This window comes from Falco rusticolus, chromosome 1 (assembly GCF_015220075.1).
Source record: "Falco rusticolus isolate bFalRus1 chromosome 1, bFalRus1.pri, whole genome shotgun sequence".
NCBI lineage: Eukaryota > Metazoa > Chordata > Aves > Falconiformes > Falconidae > Falco > Falco rusticolus.
Window position 1 is genome coordinate 17,283,890 of NC_051187.1, and position 27,434 is coordinate 17,311,323.

Sequence of the window (27,434 nt, forward strand, 5' to 3'; positions counted from 1 at the left end):
ATTGTCAACAATGGTAACGTTAAGAAAGTTTAAGCTGACGTAATGGTTTTCATAGCATCTTTTTGACAACAAAGCTTGTATCTAAGATCTGACCACTCACAATTTCTAAACCAGATTATAAAGCTAAATCCATGCAAACCCTTAATGGATCTGGATTTTATTTCTAGCGTTGCAAAAACTTCAGCTGTGGCCAAGTCTTATCAGCTACAGTGGCAGACAGATTACAGAAGATGTGCCATGGATAAGTATGAAGCACTACCAGCTTAAACCAATTACACACTTAGCACAAAGTTGCCAAACTACAGATGAGTGCCAAATCCTAACATGTAATTTCTATCATGCTTACAAATTTTACGGAGAATCATACTGGATAAAAAGCCTGTAAGAAATGCAAAATATAGCTGGGAAAACATATAGTAGAAAGAACACTATTTAAAAATATGCAAGATTTTAGTGCTGTTTTAAGTAAGAAATCTATGAACTCAAGAATTACCATTGCAGAACCTACAGATTTTTTTACTAGAATCCACAGTTCGAGCTTGCTTGCATTGATTCATTGGCAGGCATATCTATTAAATTATTTGCCAGCTGAGAGTCATTTCTTTTACAATAAGCAGCATAGTGAGAGGTAACTACAAAGCAATCCGTATCTGTCCTAATTACTCTTTACAGGCAGGAAAATGTGTGAAAAGATGACTCTTTGGTGATTTACTTCCTCTGGTTTACTTGTTTCAGTACTGATAACCTGTAGCTTCCGATGGCCTTCTACAGTGCTCTTAAACCATATGAAAAAAATCCAGACAGACAATCACTGTACAATTTAAGGTACGTAATTAGCAATTATTTCATGCACACTTCACCATAATAATCTGTTATGTACCAAGGGAAAGAAACATTAATGAGCTACTTCTGGTGCTGCTCTGTGTACTGTGTTTGCATAATAATGAGGTCCAATCTGCTGGAAAACACATAAAGGACAAATTAATAAGGTCGTCATTTTTGTCTAATGATGCTTAATACAGTTTTAGCAATCTGCTCAAGACAAAAGACAGTCACTCAGACATAGCCGATTATGCATTCGCGTGGCAGATGAAATCTTTATTAAACAGAATGATGAATCTGATTAACATGCGATAACAAATATACAGTCTGCGAAAACGACCGTGCCACCTCCTGCAAGCATCCCTCACGTCGACTATTAAGGCTTTACTCAGATTGAGGTCAGACTGGTATTCCCGATAGGCGCATTAAGATAAAAGTTTGCCAAATGTGGTAACATGATGAACAAAACAATATCCTGTTATATAAAAGCTACTGTCTCAACAGCTGACTGTCTAATCAGTTATAGCAACAACTCCCTAATAAGTTTAAAAATTTAATTGTCAGTTTCATTCACCTTTTAATATACAGACAATATTACATTAGCTAAGCTAGATCTTAAAGCACCCTGAATCCCGCACATTAAAATACCAGAATATTTTTTCTAAGTTCCAAAGTACTGTCTTCTATAAAGTTGTTGCCATTTCACAAAGACAAGTGCAAACAGGAATATACAATTATTCAGGGTATTTTAAGGAATGTGAAAAATAATTTATATACCACTGATTTTGCATAATGTCTGAATAAGTTAATGGAGGTTTCTAGGTCAATGACAAACACACGATGTAATTGAATTTGTAGAAACGTAGCAGTAAATTTAAAAATCTAATTTCCAATATAAATGTATAATTGATAAAAAAGTAGGTTAAAAAATTTACAGAATGTAATTTGTTAATCCCACCTTAAATTTAAGTCCTGCAAATCGTGTTGCCTCTTTAAATGATTACCAAATCTAGAAGTAAATTACAGATATTAAATCCAGTGATTCTATTTTAAGCTTGCTTTGCTATAGCAATGTGATTTCTGTTAAATGAACCATTCCTTTCCTTCCAGAATCAACTGTACTTGATTTATAGACAGCACATGACATGAAGTAATTTAAGATGACATATGATACCTCATGACACCTCATGACAATGTACATGATTTAACACAGGGTAGGCAGCAGTATAAGCTACAATGTTGATTTTATCTCTACAAATATGTTGCTCAACAACAGCAGGATCTTTTATTCAAGAATATATAACTGGGAGCTAAAACTGACTTAATCACAGCTTCTACACTTTAATGCATGTGTGTTTGCTCTGGTATATGATAGCATATAATAAATCACCATTTCAAACTCCTTTGACTCATTCTACATGTCTTCATTTACATTCATATATTCCCAATTACAAGAAAACAATCGCCATTTGATTTAAAGCAAAGAGATGATAAAATTAAAGTTGTATTTACCATCAATCATCCCTAGTCCATTCTACCTTTCTAAATAAGTAGTATTATTTTCTCTCTCTCATACACACACACACAAAATAGTAGCTTCCTTCCTCACCCCTACAGCTCTCACATTCAAGTCATGTGGCATATTAACCCAGTCATAAGGCATCCAGTTTGCAACAGATCCAAAGCATAGATGCCAGTTCTGACAATTGTTTCACAGGTCTGTTGAAGATCATGGGATATTTTTTCCCCCTGAGCCTCTCCTTGAAACAAAGACATGCATTAAGAGATTAGATGTGTCTCTACTGAAAGCCACTAGCTTTCAGAATGACTCTCCAAAGCCAGATGTGGTCTTTTTTAGCCTATGTTTCTCTTCCAGGCCTGTAAGTTTACCAAAATTTCTTTCTAGTGGGTGGAAACAGAATATAAGAAAATAATAGGAAAGGAAGAGACTTACTCAGAAAACCTGCAACAATTAACAGTGTCTTTCTAGCTAAAAGAAACAGGAGTAGTTAAATCTGCAGGCAGGCTAAGAACATAATGCTTGTTTATTTTACACTAATAAAACCACAACACTTTAAATCTAATACCAGCTGATTACACACTGTACCTGACGCACCTGGGATGAAAGACAGCCCGTTCCCCCGTCAGCTGCCTACCTAGCTAGCAGGATGAATAAAACTGCTGACAGTGTTTGGTTTGCACAGCCAGTCATGGGAAGCAACAAAGAAGTGGAACACAATGCTTCTGACTTCCTGGCAGTGTTACAGAGCCCCTTATTTTAAAGGTACAGAAAGAGACTGTTAAGAAGATAAAACAAAAACATAATTTCATTATACTGCAGAGGAACGCATTATTGCATATTCTTTCAGTATAAATTCCCTCAGTGTAACATTTCATTATCTTCGACATAAAAATGCTAAAATACCGTGAAATCTTGGTAATAGTGTTTGAAATACCAGCATGCACGGCGTATAATGCTTCATAAACTTTGTTCCATCATCACTCTGTCATATAGTGCATTTCAAATACCTTGTACAGTTGATAATGATGCACACAGGCCAAAACATAAGGATCATATTCCATATTTGGCAAAGTTTTAGTCTTAAAAATCTCTGATTGAATTCTATTGTATTTATATCCACAGTATAAATGCAGGAAAATTCAGGAAAGACATAGGTGTTCTAAGGTTACTTGCACAGCTCATTCAGGATGGAGCCTCACCCTCTGTCTTTATCTTAAGTTTAAGGCACTACTAAGAATACAGTAAAAATACCCACAGCTTTCTCATCTAGATTTCAAAGAGTTCTATTGAGAATTTAGTTTGCTAACATTGTTAGAAATACAATACCTATAAATAAATTTCTTCCTGTTGACTCTGTCAGACCTTGTCCATGTTCATCCATCAGGTTCTGATTAACACTTTTTTTAGTGCCAGAAATAACATAAAACTAGATGTTTGAAAATTCAAATCTGACTATACCACTTGTGGAAATATGTCTTGCCCTATTTTTCCTTTCTTGAAAGACACGGATCGCTATTTTCCTGTCCCTTTTCATAAGACGTAATACTATAGACACTGCATCAAATTAGGTATAGACAATTACAGATATATTAAGTGACCTGAACTCAGCTCTCATCTATAATTCCAGATCTCTGTGGTAGAAGTTAGATGAATCATGAACAATTCATTTAGATAAAATAAAATTTTCATTCTAACTTTACAGAAATAGTATTTTAATATTTACTATACAAGCCATTCTATTTATTTTAATATACAAAATAATTTGACTTACCCATGATTGTACTTTATTATTGAAATGAGTAACCTCAGCTCCTATCAAAGGACATGGAGAAATCGACTGAATGACACAGCTCCTGCATTGCAAGTAACTTGTCAGAGAATATTCCTTCTCATTCCAAACAGCATTTAAAGATAAACTGGCATTCAAGTCTTTCAAAAAGAAAGAAAAACTGCTTTATATAGGCATTGAGAGATATTTTAAAACAGACAAGTGATCACAAGTTGCACTTCAAATTTCAAAATGTAATGCTCTTGTTCTGCCAGACAGTAACATGGTAAAGAATGTTTACTAATCTCTGCAGTTGTAGTAACTTCTAGAATAAAGTCCTTGTGAAAAAAAAAAACCCAACATGTATTATTAATTGTGCTACCCTAACACTAGAATTGCCCACGTATGAACAAATGGAAGTACTTCACTTTTGGTTTCTGTCACCTGAAATCTGCTAAAGGATTAAACAGTTCATGGTCTGACACCAGGAACCATTTCACAGCAAATACACTGCTTCTGCAAAGCCCTGCTTGAACCACGGGGGCTGCTGGGTCTATGCCTCCAATTCATGGATTTTAATTTGTTATAAGAAAAGTAAATGGTTCTGTTCTCATTATCCTTACCTTTTCTTTTTGATCAGAGTACTACGTAAGAGCCCAAGCAATTTGGGAGTGGAGGGTAAACTGGTATGCATCTTCAGTGTTTGGCTAAACATGCAGAGCTCAACAAATCTCAGTGGAGTTCTGCCTGCTTCCAGTCAACCGTAAATTGTGTGTGGCACTCCTTTTGTGTGTCAACCAATGCTCTCTCAATTTGATGGTTGAGGGAACAAGATGGCATCTCAAAGGAAAAAATCTTTCCATCAACTTCCCAAAAGGTCAAAGGCAAAGGCTGTAAGTCTTGTGAATAGGCCAGTCAAGAGAAAACAAATGTATATAATGTATTTTCTTGGCCAAGGACAACTGTCAATATCCGATTTTCTGTATTTCCAGTTTCCCGAAAAAAACCACTGACCCACATAGTTTTGCTGTTTATCTGCTTTCTAGCCAAACGCTGTGCCTCGGACAGTAAGCTTCTACTGCCTTCAGCTTCCTTACTCCATAAAATGGCCAAACTCCTCCTCATAAGCTTTAAATAATGTTCCTTGTTTATTCAAGGTCAAAGATAGTATACAGTTGTCACTAACATCTTTCAACACGGTAGTATCACTTCTATGTCTGATTCACCTTCCAAATATTTCCTGCAGTTTTCAGAAACATTCACAATCCTTGGCAATGGGACACAGAAATACCGGTATCATTGAAAGATTTGGTATTTCCGTTCAGGAAAAAAATAATTTCATTTGCTTTAAGAAATAAAATTGTTCCTTTCAACAAGCTATGAAAAGGAAAGATGTTCTTGAAGGAGAAAGCAAATAACTAGGGTATTTCACCCACATGGAGTAAAGAACTACCAGACTTCCTTCAAACTTACTTCAGAGTGAAGTAGGAGCAATGGAAAGGTGTGGAAGTTAAAGAACAATGCACTCAACCACCACACTGTGGCAATAAACAAAACACTGTTAAACAAACTATCTCTTCAACAAAGATGTAACAAAGCAAGATGCTGAGAGATGAAGATCACACAAAAAATGAAGTCAGAATTACTCATCAGTAGATGGGCAAAAATCAATACCAAGACCCTCCTGACACAAAAAAGAAAAGTGTTTGCAGCAACTACACTCAGCCAATTGCTAACAGAGAAGAAAACAGGCAGAATGCATGGTTTGTAACATGGCATTCCATGTCCCTTACAGGGAGGAAACTTCCTATGAAAAAGCTTTAGTACAACTTCGAACATTCTACCTACGTAACAATTTAACAAAAGACAGGTTATAGTCTTTTTGAAAGCTCACGTGTTTCTCTTGGCTTAAAAATGTTTTCCATTAAAACTATCTGCAAAACCTGTATAGTGCTATTTTGGAGGCTACGTGGGGCAAGAGACTTGTACTTGTCCTCTCCACAGGAGGAGATTTCGCACATAGATCAAGAGATAAAAACATGTTACCAAAATCAAAAGCATCTGCAGGAAATGAAAGAAAACAATGTGTTGTATATAAAGTAAAGCTAAAGGACTTGACAAGTGTTAAGTGCTGTTTATCAGTAATCAGTAAGATTTACCTTCATTTTTCACTGGCATCTGATACACCTTCAAAGTTTCTTTAAGATGACTAAGACTTGCAGCATCTGAGATGATCAACATCATATTATCATCTTCTGAAATGGCATCTAGTTCGCACATACAATTACTAATGGAATCTTTACTCCTTATATCAGTATTTCTGAAGAGTTTCCAGATTATTTTCAGTTCAGTATTACTGTAGCAAGCTTTTCTCAAAATTCCTATAATTTAAAAAGTGGGGTATAAGACTTACATATACATGGCTTTGAATACAGTACTGTTTGAACATTCTGCAAACTTTCCACATTTACAAGATGGTAATTTAGGCCCTGATCCAATACCCACTGAAGTCAGTGAAAAGACTTCTATTGATGTAAATGGACCTTGGAAGAAGGCCTTATTTAAATTTTGAACACGTTAAAAAATTTACTTTTCAACAGATAATTTTCCCCTTGCTATTACTCCCAAACTGACCAGTGAGTTTGAATCCACTTTGAATAAAGTCATTTATTTTTCATTTTCTTCAAACTGTGGCAGATTTTTTAACTTTCATCAATCAACTGACATCTGAGATTCAGTTTAAACAGCATAAAACTTCTTGCTGACAACAGACACCTTGGTAACTGTAGGCATTAAAGTACCTCAGTGATTCAGAATGCTTTCATTTAACACAGTGATTCCGTTTCACAGATTTTATACCAAGCAGCAAAGTTATGATGATGCTGATAAATTAAGGAAATGGATGAAAGTCTACTGATGAGATTACATGAGTCTTAACGGAGATTTGTTATGGTTGCTCTGGGAAAACAGAAAGGCAACAAGTGGCCTCCATCACCTGGGCTTCCCTTTACCTCTTTCACCTGGACTTTGCTAGCGGGCATATGATTTTAAAAGGTCCAGAAGCAATAGGGGTATCTCCCACTCTCCCTCAGGCTCTGCCCTGGTTTGTGAAAGAAGAGACTTGTCCTTTCTCGATTTCATCTGATCCAGATAATGCCTGGTCTAGTTTTACAACCTAATGCCCAGTTCAGCTACAATGGAGTCCTGAGCCACTAGCACATGATCCGTGCCTACAAAGCCTGCCGTCCCTCCCTTTCATTGCTGAAGAGGATGACTTTGACAAGGTGGTGGTTTGTTTTATTTTTCCTAGTGTCACTTGGATACTGGTCGATGCTTATTTCATCACTTAATGAGCTTCTGGGGAGGTGGAAGGGACCTTAGAGAAAAGGAGGGGATGTTTAAGGGTCCGGTAAGGAAGGGGCTGCCATAAACAAGATTCTGCACAAGAAACAGTTCCCTGCTCTGTGTCTAATGCACACCTCTCCATCCCTACCTCCATATCATTTCTAACACCTCCTAAAAATGTAGCATTCTGGCTTCCTTTCAAGGTCCTGAGACATACTTGCAAGGCGCACAAAACCAAATGTCTTTCACCTTCAGATTTGTAAAACTGGGGACCAGTTAAATCCTCACAAAATTCTCCTGGACAACAATATTTTATACATTGTTTAAATGTACTAAGCATCTATATCTAATTGTTTCTGCACGTAACTGATGAGAACTAGGTCATTACCACACATGGCCCAGTAGCCTGAAGATAAGCGTGCATTTTGAAAAGTAGCAGTTGTTATTGCCATTAGCAGCTTTTAGGCCTTCCCAAATTGAAGTGCCTCACCAAAACGTTGAGACAATTTCCAAGCACATCTAATCCACATTTTATGCAATGGGTCAACCAAGGACTAAAACCCAAACTTAATTAATACAAGGTAGATTACACACTGAATAACGGTGTGATCATATGGTTTTTCAGTAAAACTTCTGATAGTTTCATTAGAACTTGTATTAGATTCACAGAGTTACTGTGCCAAGATATTACCAAACTTCCAACAGCAACTGGTAGCAAATTAACACCTAACCTTTAGAAGGAGCACAGCTCCACAGCCCGGTGAATGGGCCACTATGTTACAAATAATTTCTCTCACCCTCCCATAATGACGGGAGCAGTTGCCTTCAGTTAACTCTTAAATGCCAGTCAGATTCCCATTGTACTTCAAGATAGGTCTGTGTACCAGGGCCACTGAATCAAGCAACAGAAATATGCCAGAAAGAGTAACTTATTTTCACTGAAATAAATAATAGTAACTTATTTTTCACTGAAATGACAAGCAAAAATAATAGCTGTGTTATTGTGACAACTCATTCTCCCCAAAAAAAGATTTTCTGCAGGTCGCTGGTACATGTCTAACAATTTATTTATCTGGTTAATCTCTCCACTGGATATAGCAACCAATTATTCTAAAATATCCCTCCAGTATCCAAAACTGTGGAAGTAAAAGGATGGATTCAAAATCCTATCATGCCCAGCCTGAAACAAATGACCAGATCTTACCCTCTGCTTTTGGCAGTATTTCAGCTCCACAGACAATACAATAAAGTCCTTTCCTGCAAGGCTGGTGGTGGGTTTCCTTCTAACAAGACAATATACAAATTCATATAAGTACTAGTTGGCATATAGTAACTATGCAGACTGAAGCATTTAAATATAAACACAAAAAAATACACCAAAACTGCTTCAGAGAAATGTATTACTTAAAATGCTCGAAGAAATCTATTTGAATTAATGTTTATCATTTATATCAGCTAATAATTAAAATATACAACATGCTAAAAATGCTTAACCTAACTTAAACAGTAATATTTTCACACAAAATATGAGGTATAGTGCTCCAGGCTATCGAAGATTTTGTTTGGAATTTTGCAAAGGAGCCTAGGATGATAGGTGCTCAACCCTCACTGAGTTTCAGTACGGTTATATTCTTACAATTTGTAACTCCTGCCCTAAAAATCATGTACTAACCAGAAACTGGAAGCACTGCTTTTATTCAAACAGGAATCACATCTGTAGTAAGTTCGGAGCTGGACTCTATGGGCAGTCCGTATCTGCAGCTTCTACCTGTGTTAACAGGACTTGCAAGACATTCAGAGCTTTTGATTCCCATGAGCTAAGGTATCTATCAAATGTGTAAATTACAAAGCTCTAAAGCAAACCACACAGACCGTGAATAAACTATTTACTCTGTATTATTTCACTTACAAGATTACACAATTATTAATTACAATTCTACAATTATTTCCCTTGCAACTTAACATTTAACAGCAGCGACTGCATAATAGGTACTTTATTCCATCTGCATGGTACCTTTCTCTCACAGCTGTAGCCATGTTCCCTAAGGGTAGCTTTTCTTCGTCTGCATTGTCTCTGAACTCTCAATCCTTTAATAAATTTAAGATTTTATGATTATGTTAGACAGAAGACCATACCTAACTATTATATCAAAGTATGAGAGGAATTTTCAATAATTTAGCTTTTATAGATTTGGGAAATCCAAACAAATAATTCTAGGAAAGTTGGTACACTGACTTCACTTCCCTTCTATTTGCAGGCTGGGCATCAGGTTATTTAATTTAATACTGGGAATCACCATAAATATATTAACTATAAAGAATATACTTACTACTAACATATTTAATACCATAGGTAGTTAAAGACTAATTAAGACTGAATTTTCACAGCTTTTACACCAGAAGAAACTGTCCACCACCCACCCACCAAAACCCAGCAGTAATACAAAGGATTATTATCAGTCAGTTGTCCCAAGCAACACAGCTGTGGTCAGGATTTGAGTTTAGTGAACTCGCGGATAGACACTTGTCAGGAAAAATCTAGTATCTAGTAGACCAAATGCTGATATTTCAATATAATAATTTTAAATATAAAATGTAGATGTTTTAAATTAATTCAAAATATCTGACATGAAGAAGGCCATGTTTTAAAGGATTTCTAATCAAAGCAAGATGCAAAAACACAAGATCAAGAAAGGAACAATCTGCTCCAGATAAGGAAAGGAAGATGGATTTTCTTTTTTTTAATGTTACGGATTTATAGTCAGACAAATCTTCTGAAAGACAGGAGATAGTGGTCTATGAGATGAGCAGACAAGCCACAAAGCTTAAGTGATTTCTATTATCTATTTAGATACACATAAAGATAAGAAGTGGTTTATTACAGAAAACTCATTTTAAGGAAACTGAGCTATTAGAGGCTCATGAGAATCAAGCTGATCAACTCTGGGGAGCGTAGCTGCAACGCCACCTGCCATGGGCTGCCTCAGGATTTGCTGTGGGCTATGGGACAGTTCTAGTCCAGAAGCCAGTTACAAACAGAACAGCGCCTACCCTCCTAAGTCCTGATATTCAATCAGTTACTTAAAACTAAAATACTTTTCGCTTTAGATGTGTCACATGTTTAAATTGCTGTCAATATTAGAGCCCTATCAACTGGTTCAAAACCACCAGCATCCAGTGACTAAGCAAGTACAGGGAAACCTAAACCAAGAAAACATGATCCTTATGTGGCATCAATGTAACAAAAAGGTTAATCACATGCCTTATACTAGGGACTGCAAGATAATGCTTGTTAAAGATATTCAACAGTATTCTTGCCATTCTTGCCAACAGAGTATCTAATTTTATAAAGATGCATTTATCGTGTAAGGAAAAGACAAAAATTTAACCCTATTCATATCAACACATTCACAGCTCTGTAGAGGTGGACATCAGCATGTTATTTAGATGATCTTCTACAGAAAATGACCAGTTAATAATTTCATCTCTGTTATCAGTCAAAATATATAAATACCTATGAACGGATCTTAAGGTAGTAGAAATCCTGCATCTTCATATTAATATGTGATAAAAATGAACAATCTTTTTCTGAAAAATCAGGCATAGTATTATTACAGCAACATCCTAGCTGTTTCGATCGCAGTAAATGAAGGAAATGTTTAAAACACTTCAAAAAAATAGACTGAGGAAGATTTAAAGACCTTTATGTACAAATTTACATTGTTATATATTGCATAGAAAATGTGTTTGTAGGGCATACAAATGAGTACATGTTTTGATATACAGGAACTGACCAAAAGAAATTAGACCCACTCACAAAAAAAAATTTTAAAGCAACTCAACTTTTATATAAAACAAGTATGAGACCTCTGAAGAAGCCTCTCATCATCATCTGAGATGACATTCTGCCAAAAGAAATTTGAGGGAAACTTCAGTACTGAAGATAACATGTATTTTGGTGTCTAGGCTCAATCTATCACATGATCTGCAAAGATGCCGTTCCACATGTTTAATTGTAAAAAAACCCTAACAAATGCAGAAAAACATAACTTGATTATATGGGTGTTTTGCTTTCTGAGAACATCCCAATTGTTGGATTGTATTTAATGGTGGATTAAATCTGTAAAAGACAGACCTCCTCAGCCTATAATAAGTTAAATGCTACTTGGGCTTCTATTTAGACTTTCCACATAAGATGTCCTTTTTCCCCACAGTTAGGATGAAGAGTCTCCACTATATCTATAAAAAACTGCATGTTGTGTAACTTCCACAGTGAAAAACCAAGAAGTGTAATGAAAAATCCAAACTGTCAGCAGCATATATTAACTGAGAACTATAAAGCCATCACCATCCTATAGCGAGGCTATGTTGTAAAGGCTGCTCACTACATTTCCTATGGAAGCTGTGACTACGTGCTAGAATAGTTCAGTAGAAACGATGACACACCTTTATTTCGTGATCTGGAAAGATTGATTTTCCGTTTTTTGGTGTCCACCTCTTGAGATGCTACCTGCTGTGCTTCTATTTCATGAGTCATCTCTACATTATGAACTGCACTATTCTTACTACACTCATTTTGCATTATTCCATGTAAACTCATGCCTCTGCCATCATCATCATCTATTTTTTTAGTCACACTTTGTGTTTCCGAGGTGTTGACTGCAAAAAAATCATCAGCAACTGTGGAGTTCCCACATTCAATCTGATTCTCATTCATATTACAGGTTTGAACCAGTGGTTTGATTTTCTGCTCCTCTGATTCTACATCATCATAGAGTTCTGGTGTGTAGTAGATACTCTCATCCTCATCTTCAGCTTCTCCAGATATGTTTAACATTGAAAGTTCAGATTTCCCTCCTGCTGAAGGAAACTTACTGCAGGGCTCATCTTGAAGCTGTAGCTCATCAGGATGCTCTTCAGCAACTGGAGCCTCAGTATCTTTAACTGAAAAATTAGTTGTTTCGAAACATGATTCTGGTACACGTTTACGTTCTGAAACAAATGCTGACGGGCACTGATTTACACTATCGATAAGTTCACCGGCCATATTCACATTCTCTTGTTCACTACTAGCTGGGGACGTGCTGTTCTTGGCTACAGGCAAGGGCGTTGAAGTCAGTGGTTGAAAGCAGCAATGTTCTTTCATATCATCATCATTAGTCCGGCCATTCTTTTTCTCTCTCTCTAATTTAGTTGCTGGCCTTTTGGGTATGGAGTCCAAATGTTTTCTTTTTTGTGTTACATGGCAAGAATGACTCTCCACATCAGCTTTCTGGCCACCTGCGAAAAATCACAAAACATTAATTAATTGTATATGCATTCTCCCTGTTGATTTACAGCATGTTTAGCACATCAAAATTACCATTGTTTAGATTAGGTTTACAGTTATTTTATAACACTCATTAAGATTCAATACAAACAAAAGCCTAGATGTTACAACTATCTTTGCACGTGAATTGTCTTAATTAAATCAATTCATTAACTGGCACATGTAAAGTTAAAGTATGACTGGATTTTAAATTTGTAGGTTTTTTGCTATTGTGCCCTTACATTATTTACATCTTTCTTGCCTGAAACGAAGTCATAAACCTTCCTAAAATTTAGGAATGGACAGATATTTACTTGTAAAGCTGGTACCAGAAGAGATTATGTGAAAGGAGTCTTACAACAACATCTAAACAACAGATGTAGCTTGAACCAAGGCACTCATCTTGCGATACTGCTAATCTTTATGTGTTTCAAATATATTAAGTTATTTTCATAATTTTCAATGTTAAAAGAAATTTAAGTGAAAACATTTTTGACTCTACTATGATATTATCAAACATCATCAATTGTTTTAAGACAATGAGATGGAATAACAATCTTAAGTCTGTTGAGCACAGCTCACACATATTCGGGAATAATTATAATTTTGCACCATAGCACTTCTGTAGTTCTAAAAATAACTTGTTTCTTACAAAAAAGATGCAATTTCACATTTAAAATTGTTAATTAAGTGTTTTCCACAGGAAATTAACATACTTCGTTTCATGGTTGCCCTGACGTTACTTGGCTGATTTGATGCTGCAGGATTAACTGAGCTGATGGTTGTAGTAAAATTAATTTCTGAAACCAAATTTTGCTCTTCACTTTTAGCAGGAACATCTGGCGACAGATGAATAGTTGCCTCCAGCTGAGAGGCTTGTGACAGGTCTTTTGAATTTGAAGGCACATGGAGAAATTCACTGCTGCACTGTGATGAACTATCAATGTTTTTCTGGTTTCTTATAGCAAACGCATGCAAGGATTCAAGTGCACTACCAAAGTTTTCATGGTGTTGGATTTGTTGACGAATCCATTTAGATAATCCTAATGGGAAAAAAAAAACCCACAACAGTTACTGTAAGACTTCATAATCTAAACCAGGTATTTCATATCAGTAAATAATACCCTAATACTTCTACGTACGTATAGGCAGATTCATGAAGATTCCACAAGTTGCTCAAGAAAGATCATGCACGCCTTCCTTTCCAGGGCTGGGAATTTGATTTTAATCAATGGTAGTATTTTCATGAGTAATGCTAATAATATTCTTTTTATTTAAATACCTTTGCCTTTTTCACTAATACTTTTTTTGAAGTTCAAACTGCTGCATTGCAGAAACATCATTATACTACTTTTACACCTGTGTGCTCATTTTGCTTGTTACCATAAATCATTAAAAAGCAACTTACATAGAGTACAGCTACTTATCACCATACTGACAGGGTCTGACAAAAAATTAGAATATAATCAAGCTTTTACAACTTTTTTTCAGATTAAGTAACAATAACTCAGATATTCAGAAAGAATTGCAACTGCCCAATAGCTAAAATACAGTATGTTCTTACACAGAAATAATTTTTTCAATTGTCAAATACCAGATGTCTTGAGCATAACAGCTGTTTAGAAGACGTTGGAACACACGAGAGTGAAATAAATACTAACTTTCTTGATTTTTAAGAAGAGTTTTTAAAATATATTTAAATATTCTTTTAATATCAATTAAAATAAAACAACAGAGAACTTGACTTTTCTGTGAGGTTTTACTTTTTAGAAAAAGTACTAATGTTATCAAGTCTTGAACATATAGTTTATTTGTATTACTACATGAGCTACTTTGTTTACTTAGATAATTTAAATGCGTTTTCAGTACAGACAGACCAGACAAGCGGTTTGACTTTTACTACAGCAGCTGAGCTCCACCTGCTGACTAGACCGCAACAGCAGCTCTTTACATCATCTTTTTGCCGGTCTCTTCTAAACAGGGAACAAACAGATACATAATGCATTCTTGAAACTCCTTTTTTTTCTCCATTTTTATTTATCAAGGTAGTGTGCATGACCTGCTTTATTTTATCTGCATTTATTTCTAGCCAGTATAAAACTACAAACAGAAAATACTTTTTTGCCTATTGAGCATTTGGTGGTGTCAAATGGCACAAGTTTTACCTCTTCTTACCTAAAAAGCCAGAATGTTAAATTCAGACTGCTACACCCTAATCATTAAAGTTCCCTATAGGCATAAAGTATACATCCACTAGAGACTTATTCGAAGACAAAATAAAAATATAGTAATTTTTAATATATACATTTACACACACACATTAACATACACACATACATATACTTACATTATACATATTTAATATGCAAAGATTAAGAGTCCCCACGTTTTTATAGGTCCCATTTTAAGAAAGAATTCTCAAATTCTGCACACTGAAATGTCTATATCGTTATCTATATATCCAAAAGGGGAAAGAAGTTCAATTGACTGAACATTGGTACCCACGTGTTTCAGTGTATTTAATGAAATAGCAATAGACCAGGGTACAGCTTAGAGTTTTCAGTCTCAACTGCAGAACTGCAGTTCAATGGATATATTTCATTATGACTTTTCCCTACTCACTTGTATTTGTATAAGCATATTTCTGCAATCTTGATTTTTCACTATTTGTTAATACTGGGAACTTTCCCAGAAACATTTTTTAAAGCTTACCAGTTATGTACTTATTAGGGTTACTCCGGAAGCGGTCATCAACTAAAATAAGAGCACCCCAGTCATTTCTATGTCTTATACACCTGTAAGAGAGCAATAAAAAATAAAAAAGAGTGTATATATCATTAGAGTGCATATAGTAAAAAACTGGAGGGATGAGACAACAATGATTGCAATGAGTCAGCTAGAATATGCAAAAATATACATGAAGTCTTTTCCTATTGTCTTGCACCAAAAATTGTTTTGGTTCTCACAGAAGCTTAATTTTCCCTAATTTCTTTAATTTACTACACAAAAAAAGGTAAATTAAGAAAAAAACCCAACACACACAAATATTCAGCAGCTAATCAAACCGCATGTCATTTGTTTTCCACTCTTAACTGGGTAAATACTGAAAGGAGAACATGTAAAAGTGGAAAAGAAATTGAACTGATGTAACTGCAAGCAGATTTTTAAACAACTGTGCACTTTTTAGTTTCTAAACCACATGTTATTCCTAACTCAGTGTAGAAACGAAATGGGTAACATGACAGGTCAAAATTGGGAGTGACACCACTGAGTTCATTATTCAGTTGTTAGAGGCCTACAGAAATAAACCAACAGTCACTTTACACGCTTTCGTATTATTTTTCATGGTATTGGATTTCTATACTGTCTGCCAAAAAAAGAAAATCATTAAAGAACTGTGGTAACATAAATGAAATATGGAAAAGAATCTGCCAGTAGTAGTTTCGGATTATCATCTCCATTGTATAAGAAGAGGACAATTTTTGAAGATTATGTTTACAAATAAAGCCACAAATATATCAGTCAGGGCTTAACATGGGAGCCACAAGACCAGCTTTCCAAAGAAATATTATTATTTATATTTGAAGTCTCTCCATAATAAGAAAAGCTACCAACATATCTGCAAGAAACAGATTTCTTCCAATGTCTCATTTTTTCATTGCTTTAATACATGTTCTTTTAACTTGCAGTTTAAATGAATTATGCCCACTGGAGACATATCCCACACTTTCAGAAAAAGTGGCACTGCAAGGAATTCATAGCATGATTTTCACCTGGCCACACACATCATCTGTTGTATTCCCACAGGCTGCTATTTCATGTCATGGACCTGTGTTACTTCACATAATGTAACAGCACTAAATTAAGAGATAAGTGCCAGACTGAAGACTGTCATGCTTCTGCACACTTCTATCGCTGCAGGCCCCTTCCCAGTAAGAAGCAGCTTGCCTATCTACTATATAACTTAGTATCAACTTGGTGGACTATTCTGGTTTTATAAAAATAGTCATCATGCACTGTCATCCTTTGCCAAATCTCAGTTCAGTAAGAGGTTACTTTAATGGTATTATACACAATTTATACATTTACGTCAGAATGGAAGTCTATTTTCTCCATTTCAGTTTTGACTAGCATAATTTCAGTCAAATGAAAAATCATACAAGAAGCAATTTTCACTAAAACTAGACTTAAGTTAAAACTCATTTCACAGTGACAAAACTTCAAACTCATTTCTTACTATTAGCATTCCACAACTTTCTTAGCTTTTTCTCAACGAATTTTAACTAATGTTTTTACTCTCCAAAGAGGAATCTAAGAAATCAGACCTGTAACAACAAGAATTTACCATGAGATTTTACTAACATGGACTATTTTCTCTCAGTTTTCTTTCTAAACCTTAATTTATGTCATCACATTTGTATTAGGTCTAATTCTAATAACAAGAGTCTTCCGACTGATGTTTCTCATTTATAAATCTGTGCCTACCTCTGTGTATCTATGACAGAGGTATGGCATCTATGACAGATATGGATGACAGATAGCTATATTTATCTATGTATATGACAATTTTTGTTGGAGAAGGATAAATTAATTCTATCCTGTTAATAAAATTTGGTGGGAATTTTCTCATTTGAGAAAGTAAGCTATACCACTTCTAAACCTGGAATGAGATCAGTGAGCATGATAATTGAATTGACCTTCTGCAAAGGTCTGAGAAACTCCCCCCATCCCCCTGCTATTTCTCCCTTTCAAAAATACTTGTAGGTTAAACATCAAACAACTGCTCTGAGCCCACCAAGAGTGTGAACAATTAATACATTTGAAAGACTGAAGAGTTTTAATTTGGTTTATAAGCTAAAGAACTAGGTCTCTGCAAATGCTTTCCTTTCTGTGTATCTGGACTACAAGCAATAAAACCTGCAACAAAACTAAAGTGGATTCTGAATGTAAGACAAAAAATTTAAATTAAAACAATGCGCAAATGCACGACAGACTGAAAAGCAGACAGTTGCCAGTATAGAACAGTTGAAGACCTGATTTCTGTAAAATGAGGTTTTTGGCCTGATTTATCCCCTTCACATTAACAGTGAGGAATTAATCCTTAAAAATGTCACATAAAACGTTCTATAAATATATATTTTTTAATCATGTTCTATTTATCTCACCTTCCCAGGGCTTGGTTCAGAGCCCTATAAGCTTGAATTTCATACCACTGACTCCCTGGTAAAAGGCCTCTTGTATTTTTGTGCTGGTCATTGTACTTCCTCTTTAATTCAACCTAGGAAAGAAATAATAAAATATTGTTTTTAATAATGATGTTGAAAAGGAAATATTCTAAAACGGGAATACAAGCAAATGTTGATTAAATAAATGAATACATAAAGTGTTCTTCAGTGTTTCAACTCTGTATTTTGCATACTGACCAACTTGGCTTTTACCCTTCTGAAGTTATTCTTAAGATGTGATCTATTCCAATAATTTCTATGTAATAACACAACAACCGCATGCTTACCCAAATCTCTGTGCTAGCAGGAAAAAGATAGGCTGTTCACACAGGCAAAACCCCAGATGCAAGTAGATGAACTAACTAGACTACAGTTTTATTTGCCTATCTGGAAGTAAATGATACAATGGTGATCTTTATCCTTTCCTTTGTCACAAATGCTGACTCCTAAGGTATTACTGGGGCCAGACCATACTTTTCTCAAATGAGGGTTAAGCAAATATAACCCCTTCTCAGGGGTTATGTTAAGTAAGTACTCTAAGAGAGAGAAGGGCCTTGCCAAAGTACCAGAAGTCAGCAACACCAACTCTTAATTCCTGGCTTGACACCACCTTCTGCAGTTTGGAAGCAAGTGTTTCACTGGCTAAATGTGAAGCAAAGGTGGCAGCTAAGGTTTGCAGGCCCATGGGCTAGCATAAGGCAGAGAAGAGCACACTCCTCTTTTTTAAAAACGCTCTCTCCTCACTGCTTCCAAAGCCAATCTAACTGCAAAAGAAATCCCTGCCTCCCCTTTCTAACCACATGGAGAACACACATAGAACGTCTGATCCAAACCTGAACAAGAATTTGTATTTGGACATTATACACAGTTCCAACATACACCAAAAGAAATTACTGTTACTGGGAGGGAGTGACTGAATTTTATTTTTTTTTAAATAAACACAAAACTGCATCAGAAAGGGTCCTTCCATTGCTCTTTTGTACAGTATTAACCTTTCTAAACTGACAAGTGAAAGGACACGCTTCAGGAGAGAAAACAGCAGACTTCTAACCTCTTCTGACAGGTAACTTTCAAGACGCATTTGGATAAGAAATTTTATTTTATGTACTTATGCCCTTTAAATTGCCTGTCAAATTTACAAATTCAGTCTTTACAGCCAGAAAGTAAATTCAGTTTGATTTCACAGATTTAATATTTGTTCCAGTCACTCAGAATTTATTGACTGGCATGTGAGGTTTCCTTTGTAATTTTCAAAACAGAAGATTATTTCTTCTGAACATTCTTGAACGTATCTGTGCATTTCTACAAATGGAAATACTATGTGGAAAAACAAAAGGGTACTCCTCACCCTTTGAAATGAGGTATGATGTCAGAAAATTTTACTGAAGTCTATAAAACAACCAATAACAACATACTCCTGTACATACTTTGCATTTGTTTTCTAGTCCTGGTAAGTTTTCTAACAATTTCCTCTTTTGAAGAATTCCTGTTTTCAGTAAGATTTTGGCCAATTTAACACATGTAGCTTTACCACAGTTTCTTACTTCGTTAGCAGACTGTTCAAAACAGTATAACTAGTCATGTGTCTTACACTGATAAAATTTATACCATTGAAGTAACAGAAAAATGCAAACCAGTCAGATCATCTGCATTGTATTGCATTACCCTGTGAATAAGATACATTATTTTTACATTCTTCTAATACATGTTAGCATTATGCAAATCTATATTGCTTGTACTGTGCATAGACAACGACATTTCATATCTCAAAATATATAAAAATCTGTATTCTCTTGGTCTAAATGTAATGTATCTTTAAAACCCATCTTCTCTATCTTAATTAAAATAGGGTTAACAGAAAATAAGCATTCTGTTTTCTCACTTAAATGATCATGTCTTGGCATGAGACAACAAGTTACATTGCTGAGAGTTCAGTTTTCATTATAAGTCTACTAAAGGTAAAAGGCCAGGGCATGTCATTTTAATGCAATCAGAATCTATTTCATTGTATAACTCTTACATTATCAAGCATCAAATCAACGCCCAATTCAAAATGACATGTTACATATGTGAAAAAGCCAGTCTCTCCTGCTAGCAAATATCCTAAATGTGCAGTAAACCACAGGCTAGAAGGGATTAGTTAAAATGTCAAAAGACAGCCTTTTACTTTTACCTGTTCATCCTTAAAAATATACTCTTAGCTATCAGGCATGCTTTACAGACAAATAGCTTCAGCAAGCAGCAGCAGAAGGCCTGTGGCAAGCTCTGCCATCTTGTAGCTGTCAGACAGATTAGGCTTTGGTCTGTCTGGGAGGTCATGGTCACGTTCACATTAACTGAAGTCTAACAACATTATACCTGCTAACCAGTCGTTCTTTGAATGCTTAATTAGTTCGACATCTTTCACTATAGAGTATTAACTGAGAAATATCAACAAAAAAATAAACGCCATGAACAAACTTTTTCTTTTTTAACGACTTGGAAAAAAGTTGAGGCAGTTTCTGCTACAATTCAGAAGAATTTTCAAGCATATTTTCCAACCAAAATTAGCAATACAAGTTTTTTCTTCGACAACAACATTAAACAACACTCATTATATTAGATTTTATGTACCTGCGGTAACATTGCTTCACATGAAGAAACTCAGAGTTATTCAAGTGTCTGTGATTCAAGTGATATATATAAGTACATAAAGTGGATTCATACTGTGATGACAAAGGACTGTATCAGTTAGTTTATGGCACAAAACTCAGAAGACTAGCTCAAAAACTACAGCTTGTTTTTCAACGCCAAAATAACGTGTAAATTCAGATACAGAAGACTGCAGCATGCTTTTTTAGCAACACACCAGGCTGAAACAGATTTACTCAAAAATAATAAAAACAGATATATTTAACAGCAAGGTATAAAAATAACAATGTGTTATGAACTATTTGTTTCTACCAAAAAATCCAACAGTTAGACAAGGAAATTACAGTTTCTCTTTTAAACTGAGTTCTTCCCATTCTGTAAATATAAAGCTTCTCCTTGTTTTGCAGTCACAATTACAACCAAGATAAGGAAATGTGAAGCAATTTCAGTACATTTTAGGTATTTTCAGCTAAAGGTCTGCACAGCGTCCTACATGCTATCTCAACTGTGAAGAAGTTTTCAGGAGAAAGCATTTAACCAACAAAGAATAAAAACTACTGTGCTACACAATTAATTCCTTTGTTAAAAATTTTACTTCCATAAAAACAAGCAGATTGTCCAGCAGACACGCATCTAGAATAATTTTATTTCAAGCCAAGGAACAGGACCTTAGACCTCAAGAGCTAATACCAAAGCCTAGCAGGACTGGAGAATGTGCATGTGGGGCATTTACCATTTATAATCAGAATATAGTAAATCAATTTATCAGTGCCAATATCGCAATATGAAGGTTAAATGAGCTAAGCTGCGGTATACAATTTTTTATTTTGATTTAAATCAGCAAAATACACTGCAATTGGTTTTACTTCATCTAGCAAAGTTTCGAGATTATTTTTTTTTAGATGCATTACTTAACCAAATGCAGTGCTATACTTTGCTTTCTAAAAACAAACAAAAAAAATCCCGAGCTGTTGCTAATAGTTAACAAGCCAGGCCTGTTCTTTGACAAGACATCACTTCACAAACATCTTCAACTGCCTCCTATTCTCTCTGGTAGATTAAAAATGAGCTCCAGTTCATAACCTGTGGGATTACAAACCAGATTACCCAGCAGTCTAAAGACAAGGCAGAAATTCGTGAATACAATGGCCCTATTGTGAGCAGTTACAAAGAGCACTCATCTAAATCTGCATTTCTCTTTACATCAGCACTTAGCAGCATTGTGATAGCCCAGGTTAAAGAAAGAGACAACTGCTGAAAGAAAAAAGGGCAAATAAACTTGGAACTGTGTCAATACACGCACACACGTTAGGTAAGTACATGTACACACACGTGTAAACTCGTGCCCTTCACTCCCCACCACTCTCCTCTATCCTCCATGGAAAGAAAAAAAAAAAAATCAGAATGGATATAAATGTTTTCTAGCACTCCACTGACTTGTTTCTCTGGTTTCAGGAGAGGAAAAATAGCAATGAAAACAAAGACCATTGCTCATATAATCAAAAAACTTTAAAAGACACATTCATGTTTAACGTCTACTAATTCCTCACCTCTTAAAAACAAACAAGCAAAAAATACCAGGTGGTCATTACCTGCTTTCATCCCCGAGACACAAAAATGTTTTTTAAGCAAATCTACCGTCCTAAAAATCTCATGTGTCCAGTTAGAGTCTCTTTTCCACCTGAAATAGCAATAATTAGAATTCTTCAAGAATATACTTGTCATCTACTTTCCTCCTAATGAATGCCAAGTAATCATAAAAATTTGTAAGCGCAGGAAAGTAAAAGACATGAAAACCCATTTCTTTTCTTTTACATCTGAAAATCCTTAAATAGAAGTAGCATTAAATGGTGCAGCATTTAACTTCCCCCCCTCCTCGCTTCAAAAGCGGTAACAACATCTGCAAGACTTAAGACTAAATAATGCACGTGTAAAGACTCGGGTGAGTCATAGAACAGGCTTCAAACATCCTCGCTCCTCAGTCGGCCTACTAAAAGCTGTATCTAAACACAAAGTCTCAGTTTATTAACCCACAGGAGAAAGATGTTAGGGCAGGACTTCATCTTAAGTGCTCCAAGCATTCCAAGTGCAGCGTTAATACATATAAAACAGTCTGAACTAAGCAAATACTTATTACCTAGAATTTATCAAACTAGATTCTATATATGACAATAATTAAGTAAGGCCATTCTAACCATCTCATATACCTACAGGTGGTCACCAGACAAATACAGCGCACACTTCTGCTTTCACACACAAATACTGCATTTCTTTAAACAAAAACAGCAAACCCCCCAAACTGCAAGCATGGCAATACCATATATACTGTGACAAGACATTATCAGCTAGACACACCATCGATACTTTGCACTGCTCAGTTATCTTCCCGATGCTCTGTTACACACCTCCATCCTACAAAAGTCCCTACAGCAGGTGAGTCGCTGAGGCTGAACTCTGCCCCTCTCAGAGGCTACCAGCTCAAACTAACAGCTCATGCTTCAAAGCCACAGAAGCTTAAAAATAGCTCAGGTGACCTCTTCTGCCTGAAAATTTCCATGCGCACTTAGAAATTTACCTTCCTCAGATAATACTGAATAAAATAAGGAAAGACTTCTCTGCAGATCTAGATCTCGGACAAGCTACATCTCGCAGACTGTTGCGCCTAAGCAGTGCACCTGAAAAGGTACCGGGCAGCCATGGAATTTAAACAGCGCAATGTTTGTTGCCTGAATTAAGATACAATCAAAGCTAGAAAATGTTAATGAAATACGAAAAAACCCCCACAAAAGCAGCAAATAAAGTCTATATACGGAAAAACAATGCTAGCTTGTTTCCCCGTAACCCAAAAGCTTAAATAAGAGATATGGCTTAGAAACAGAAAAGCCAAACAACCCAACAGCAAACTACCGTCCATGAGAGTCTACTAACTGGTCAATGACCACTTTCTGGGGCAGAAGACCAGCACCACCACTGCATACAAAGCTCTCATTTTGAGCTCTCAAGGTATTTTATGATGAAACGCTTCCCCAGTATTCTCACTCTTAATCCCAGTGTTAGAGAGACGGGAAGCTTACGTGATGTTGTAACCACTGAACACTTTTAGTATTGTCAACTACACCATGTGGCATCCCAGAGATCTGGAAGTTTTACGGTTTGACAAATCTTGTAGCACATTCACCCCAGGCCCATCTACTCATCTCAGTCTTGTAAGCTTTGAGGGACTTGCAACCAAAACTCTCCTCTGAAGAGAAAATTCAATCCATTTCCAGTGAAGCAGAAGTGAAAAAAAAAAAAATCAAACAGCTTCCCCTGAGGTACAACGCTGCTGCATACGCTCCGTGCTGCTGTGTGTAAGGTGAAGTAGTAAGTGTCAGTCATCCTTACAAATCCCCAAGGTGATAGCTTCACTTTTAAAGCTTTCAACATACTTTGACAGTAAAGTAAAAACTTAAAGGTCAACGCTACTTGCTAAGGACAAGATAAACACAAGAAAATCACTTTGGAATTTTTTATGGATCACAAAAGTAAACTATTAAATGTAAAGGAAAAGTTTTGATTTGCTGCGTTATTTATCCAAAGGCTTAACTTCTGGATATATTCAGGGATGATTTCTGTGATCTGTGCCAACATATTGACATTACCCTTGCACCAGTAGAAGAGAAATGCCATCCACTAGTCTTACAGGTTAAGTTGAACTTAAACGTTACCTTTCTTCGCTACACAGATGCTGTATTCCGTAGGATTTTACAGCTACTCCTACAAATTAAGCCTCTGTCATAAATATTTTTTTCTTAATTAACACAATTTCTGTTGGATGAAAGAAGACCGTGGATGCCTTTGACTTTTTATAACCATTCTTATTTCTGGAAAAGTGGGAAGTAAAAGGCTTTTGAGATATCTTACTGCTTCAAACTGATGTAAGAAATCACCAAACCACCACATGTTTACTGCATTGCTTGGGGGTTTTTTTGTAACACAGGTAGCTACACCTCCTGATAACTTCCTTTGGGGAAAATAAACAAAAAAGTGCAGATGGATATCTGCAATATCCAGCCAGTCATCTTGTTACAAAGTGATTCTGCACACTGCCTCACCCCTTAGAAAGCAGTATCACAGCAGATTGCAATAATTTACAGTGTACTGCTGCGAGACAAGAACAATGCTGGCTGAGTAGTCTGAAAGTATGCTCTTGTACAAAATTTAGAAGTACATTGTCTCGATAATTGTTATTTATCATCTAGAGGCTTGCTGCATGGAACTGCACATTTCAATGATGTAAGTATATTTCTTATTTACATCTTTAATTAATTGTTTCAAAAAGCTACTTTGCAATTAAAATGCAAAATAAAATTGAATATGAAGTGGGGCACAGAAGACAGACAAGTGTGTGTGTATACACGTTTATATATACAAACATATACATACACTGAATAGGGTAGAAGTACAGTATTTCCCTTAGAGAATATTCAATCAATAATAAACCATGATATTTGGCTTTCCTGTAAAAGTTCCATAAATGTTTTTGTGCTCCCCACTTTATATTTGCAATTTTTTCCACCCATTGTAACGGAATGAAGAAAAAAGTAAAAGTGGCTCAGGTTTAGACAGCCATTAAGATAGACAATCAAACAAACATAAAAATCCGTCACTTTTCACAAACATTTAAATCATACTTGAAATAGTAGGGGACACTGTCTCAAGGCTTTCAAAATGAACGTCAGATTTGAACAGATAGTTGTGGCAATGTTGCTCAGAAACATTCAGCCTGCTTAAAACAATCACATCAAGAACAGAACAGTCTTATATCTCTAAAAAAATTCTTAACTTCACTGGGAATTTTAAAATTTTACTAAACACAACAATGACTTCCTCATAAAAATGTAATTTTCTGTACCACTTTGTCCATATTTTAACACAATACTTTATTTTGAATAAGAAGTGAAAATATTTTTAAGTGATGCAAAGCTATGATGAAATTCATACAGTGCATGGTATGTTTCTCAACCCAGGTTAACCATCTGAAACACCAATAATTTTCTTAGAAATTTTCTTTTCCTAGAATACAGTCCAGAAGAAATGAATTATTTCAGCAACCACTTATCTAGCACAAGATTCTTTCTCTTTTCAAAGGAGAAAAAGCATATAGACTTAAAAATTGCCACAAGGGCTAGAAATTAAATATTTGGAAAAATGCCATTATTCTGAAATGTGACAAAAACCTCCATTTGTTGAGCCCTCAAGAAAGGAGAAAGAAACTTCAGCCAGATAGCTGCAAACTCTTTGTATCATTAAACTACATATAACCTACAAAATCGTAATTGAAATTATGTGTTCCATCATGTTTCACAAATTACGTTACTGGAAACAATAAAGAAATTATTTGCTGTCGTAGTTCATATTCACGCTATGGGAAATACTTCTCATTAACGGCAAACTCAGCTACAGTTCTCAAGTAATGTCACTGCATAGAAATCCCAGCCTTATCAAGTTTGTTTTCCTTGCACATCTACTGATGTAAAAGAGTTTGACTGCATTTTCCTCTGTATTTTGGTAAAGTTCTCTTAGCTGCTGCATGATTAAGTACACTCTACTGTACTACGATCAAAAGCATCTGGAAAGGTGGAAGTGAAGAAATGCTCTCTGGGAAAGTTAGCTTAATGCTTGCACTTCAGAGTCGCCCATTATCAACATTTCATAGCGAGTTTCTTTATTTTCAGGTCCCCAAGGTAAGAACAGTAAATTATAGCTTGAACTAAACAAGTCACACTTGGCTCCAAAATCAGATTTTCCTACCTCTAGTTTCAGGTCCCAGAGGTGGGCAGAGGAAATCCTGGTCACAGCCAAAGAAGTCATTTTTGGCTCTGAAATAAATTTTCCTGCTTTACTACAGCCAAACCCTACCATTGAGAGTACCATAGCTTTAAGCAATACTTTAACATTTCTTTTATATATTTTTGCTTTAGCAACCTGATTCTTCAGCAATATGAAACCATTTTCAATAACACAGAATTAGGGTTTTGGCCTCTCTTTCTTAAATAAGTATTGCTTATTATCAAGTACACTTCTGAGCCTTCATCAGTTCTTTTTCCCTAACACGGACAGTGTTGTTGACTCTTCTCTTTGGGAAAATGAGTGAACCTAAGATACTACATGCCTAAAATCTTTAAAGTGAAACTAAATGATACTCTTTAAAGGTTCTACAGAAAATAATGTAACTTATAAAAAGCATACAGTTATTTAAGGAGACCAAATGCTTGCCATTTAATACCAGAAGTTGTGGCATGTACTTAGCACAAACATATGGAGAAAATAAAATTGGATATTATACATCACACTTGACAATGAGTTTCTTGCTCAAGACTGATGTCTGAATCCAAAATGCTACAATTCAAAATATATAACAGAAGTTAATGAATAGTAAGCTAGCATCAGATAACATGTATATGGGATTACACATGTTTTTCTGACACATTATTTACGTTCTCTAATATTACAGTTCACTGGTATTCAATCAAGTTACAAATCATAAAATATATTTAGAAAGCAGGCTGATCACAGACAAGGAATATTAGTGGAGATGAGCCAACATCAAACTGCCACCATGAAATATTGGTCTCCAAAGCTATGATTCTACAAACCTTTATGATCGTGCACAGTCCTAGAAGTATTAAAGGGATTACTCACACAAGTAAAATCTATGTGCAGGAGTAAGGGGTTATGGAATTGAGTCTTAAGAGGACTTTTATTAACCCAAAAAGCAGACATGCAAGCATATTTCCTCGTAGAAGTGGAGCACTTTTTAAGTGATTTAAA

At 35.6% G+C, this 27,434-nt stretch overlaps 1 protein-coding gene across 6 annotated transcripts in view; it reads right to left on the minus strand.

The window, feature by feature from the left end:
* Window positions 1-1,083: 1,083 nt before the first annotated feature.
* BRIP1 (BRCA1 interacting protein C-terminal helicase 1) overlaps window positions 1,084-27,434 on the minus strand; it is a 73,695-nt gene continuing 47,344 nt past the window's right edge. For 5 of the 6 annotated variants that reach the window (XM_037371553.1, XM_037371535.1, XM_037371558.1 and 2 more), the window contains 5 exons: window positions 17,931-18,043; window positions 15,478-15,560; window positions 13,482-13,808; window positions 11,904-12,737; window positions 1,084-8,740 (listed from right to left, as the gene is read on the minus strand). In XM_037371553.1, the coding sequence (XP_037227450.1) occupies window positions 8,682-8,740; window positions 11,904-12,737; window positions 13,482-13,808; window positions 15,478-15,560; window positions 17,931-18,043 (1,416 nt within the window). In that variant the 3' untranslated portion in view covers window positions 1,084-8,681. The remainder of the gene's footprint in view (window positions 8,741-11,903; window positions 12,738-13,481; window positions 13,809-15,477; window positions 15,561-17,930; window positions 18,044-27,434) is intronic. The other variant, XM_037371544.1, reaches the window with a different exon arrangement.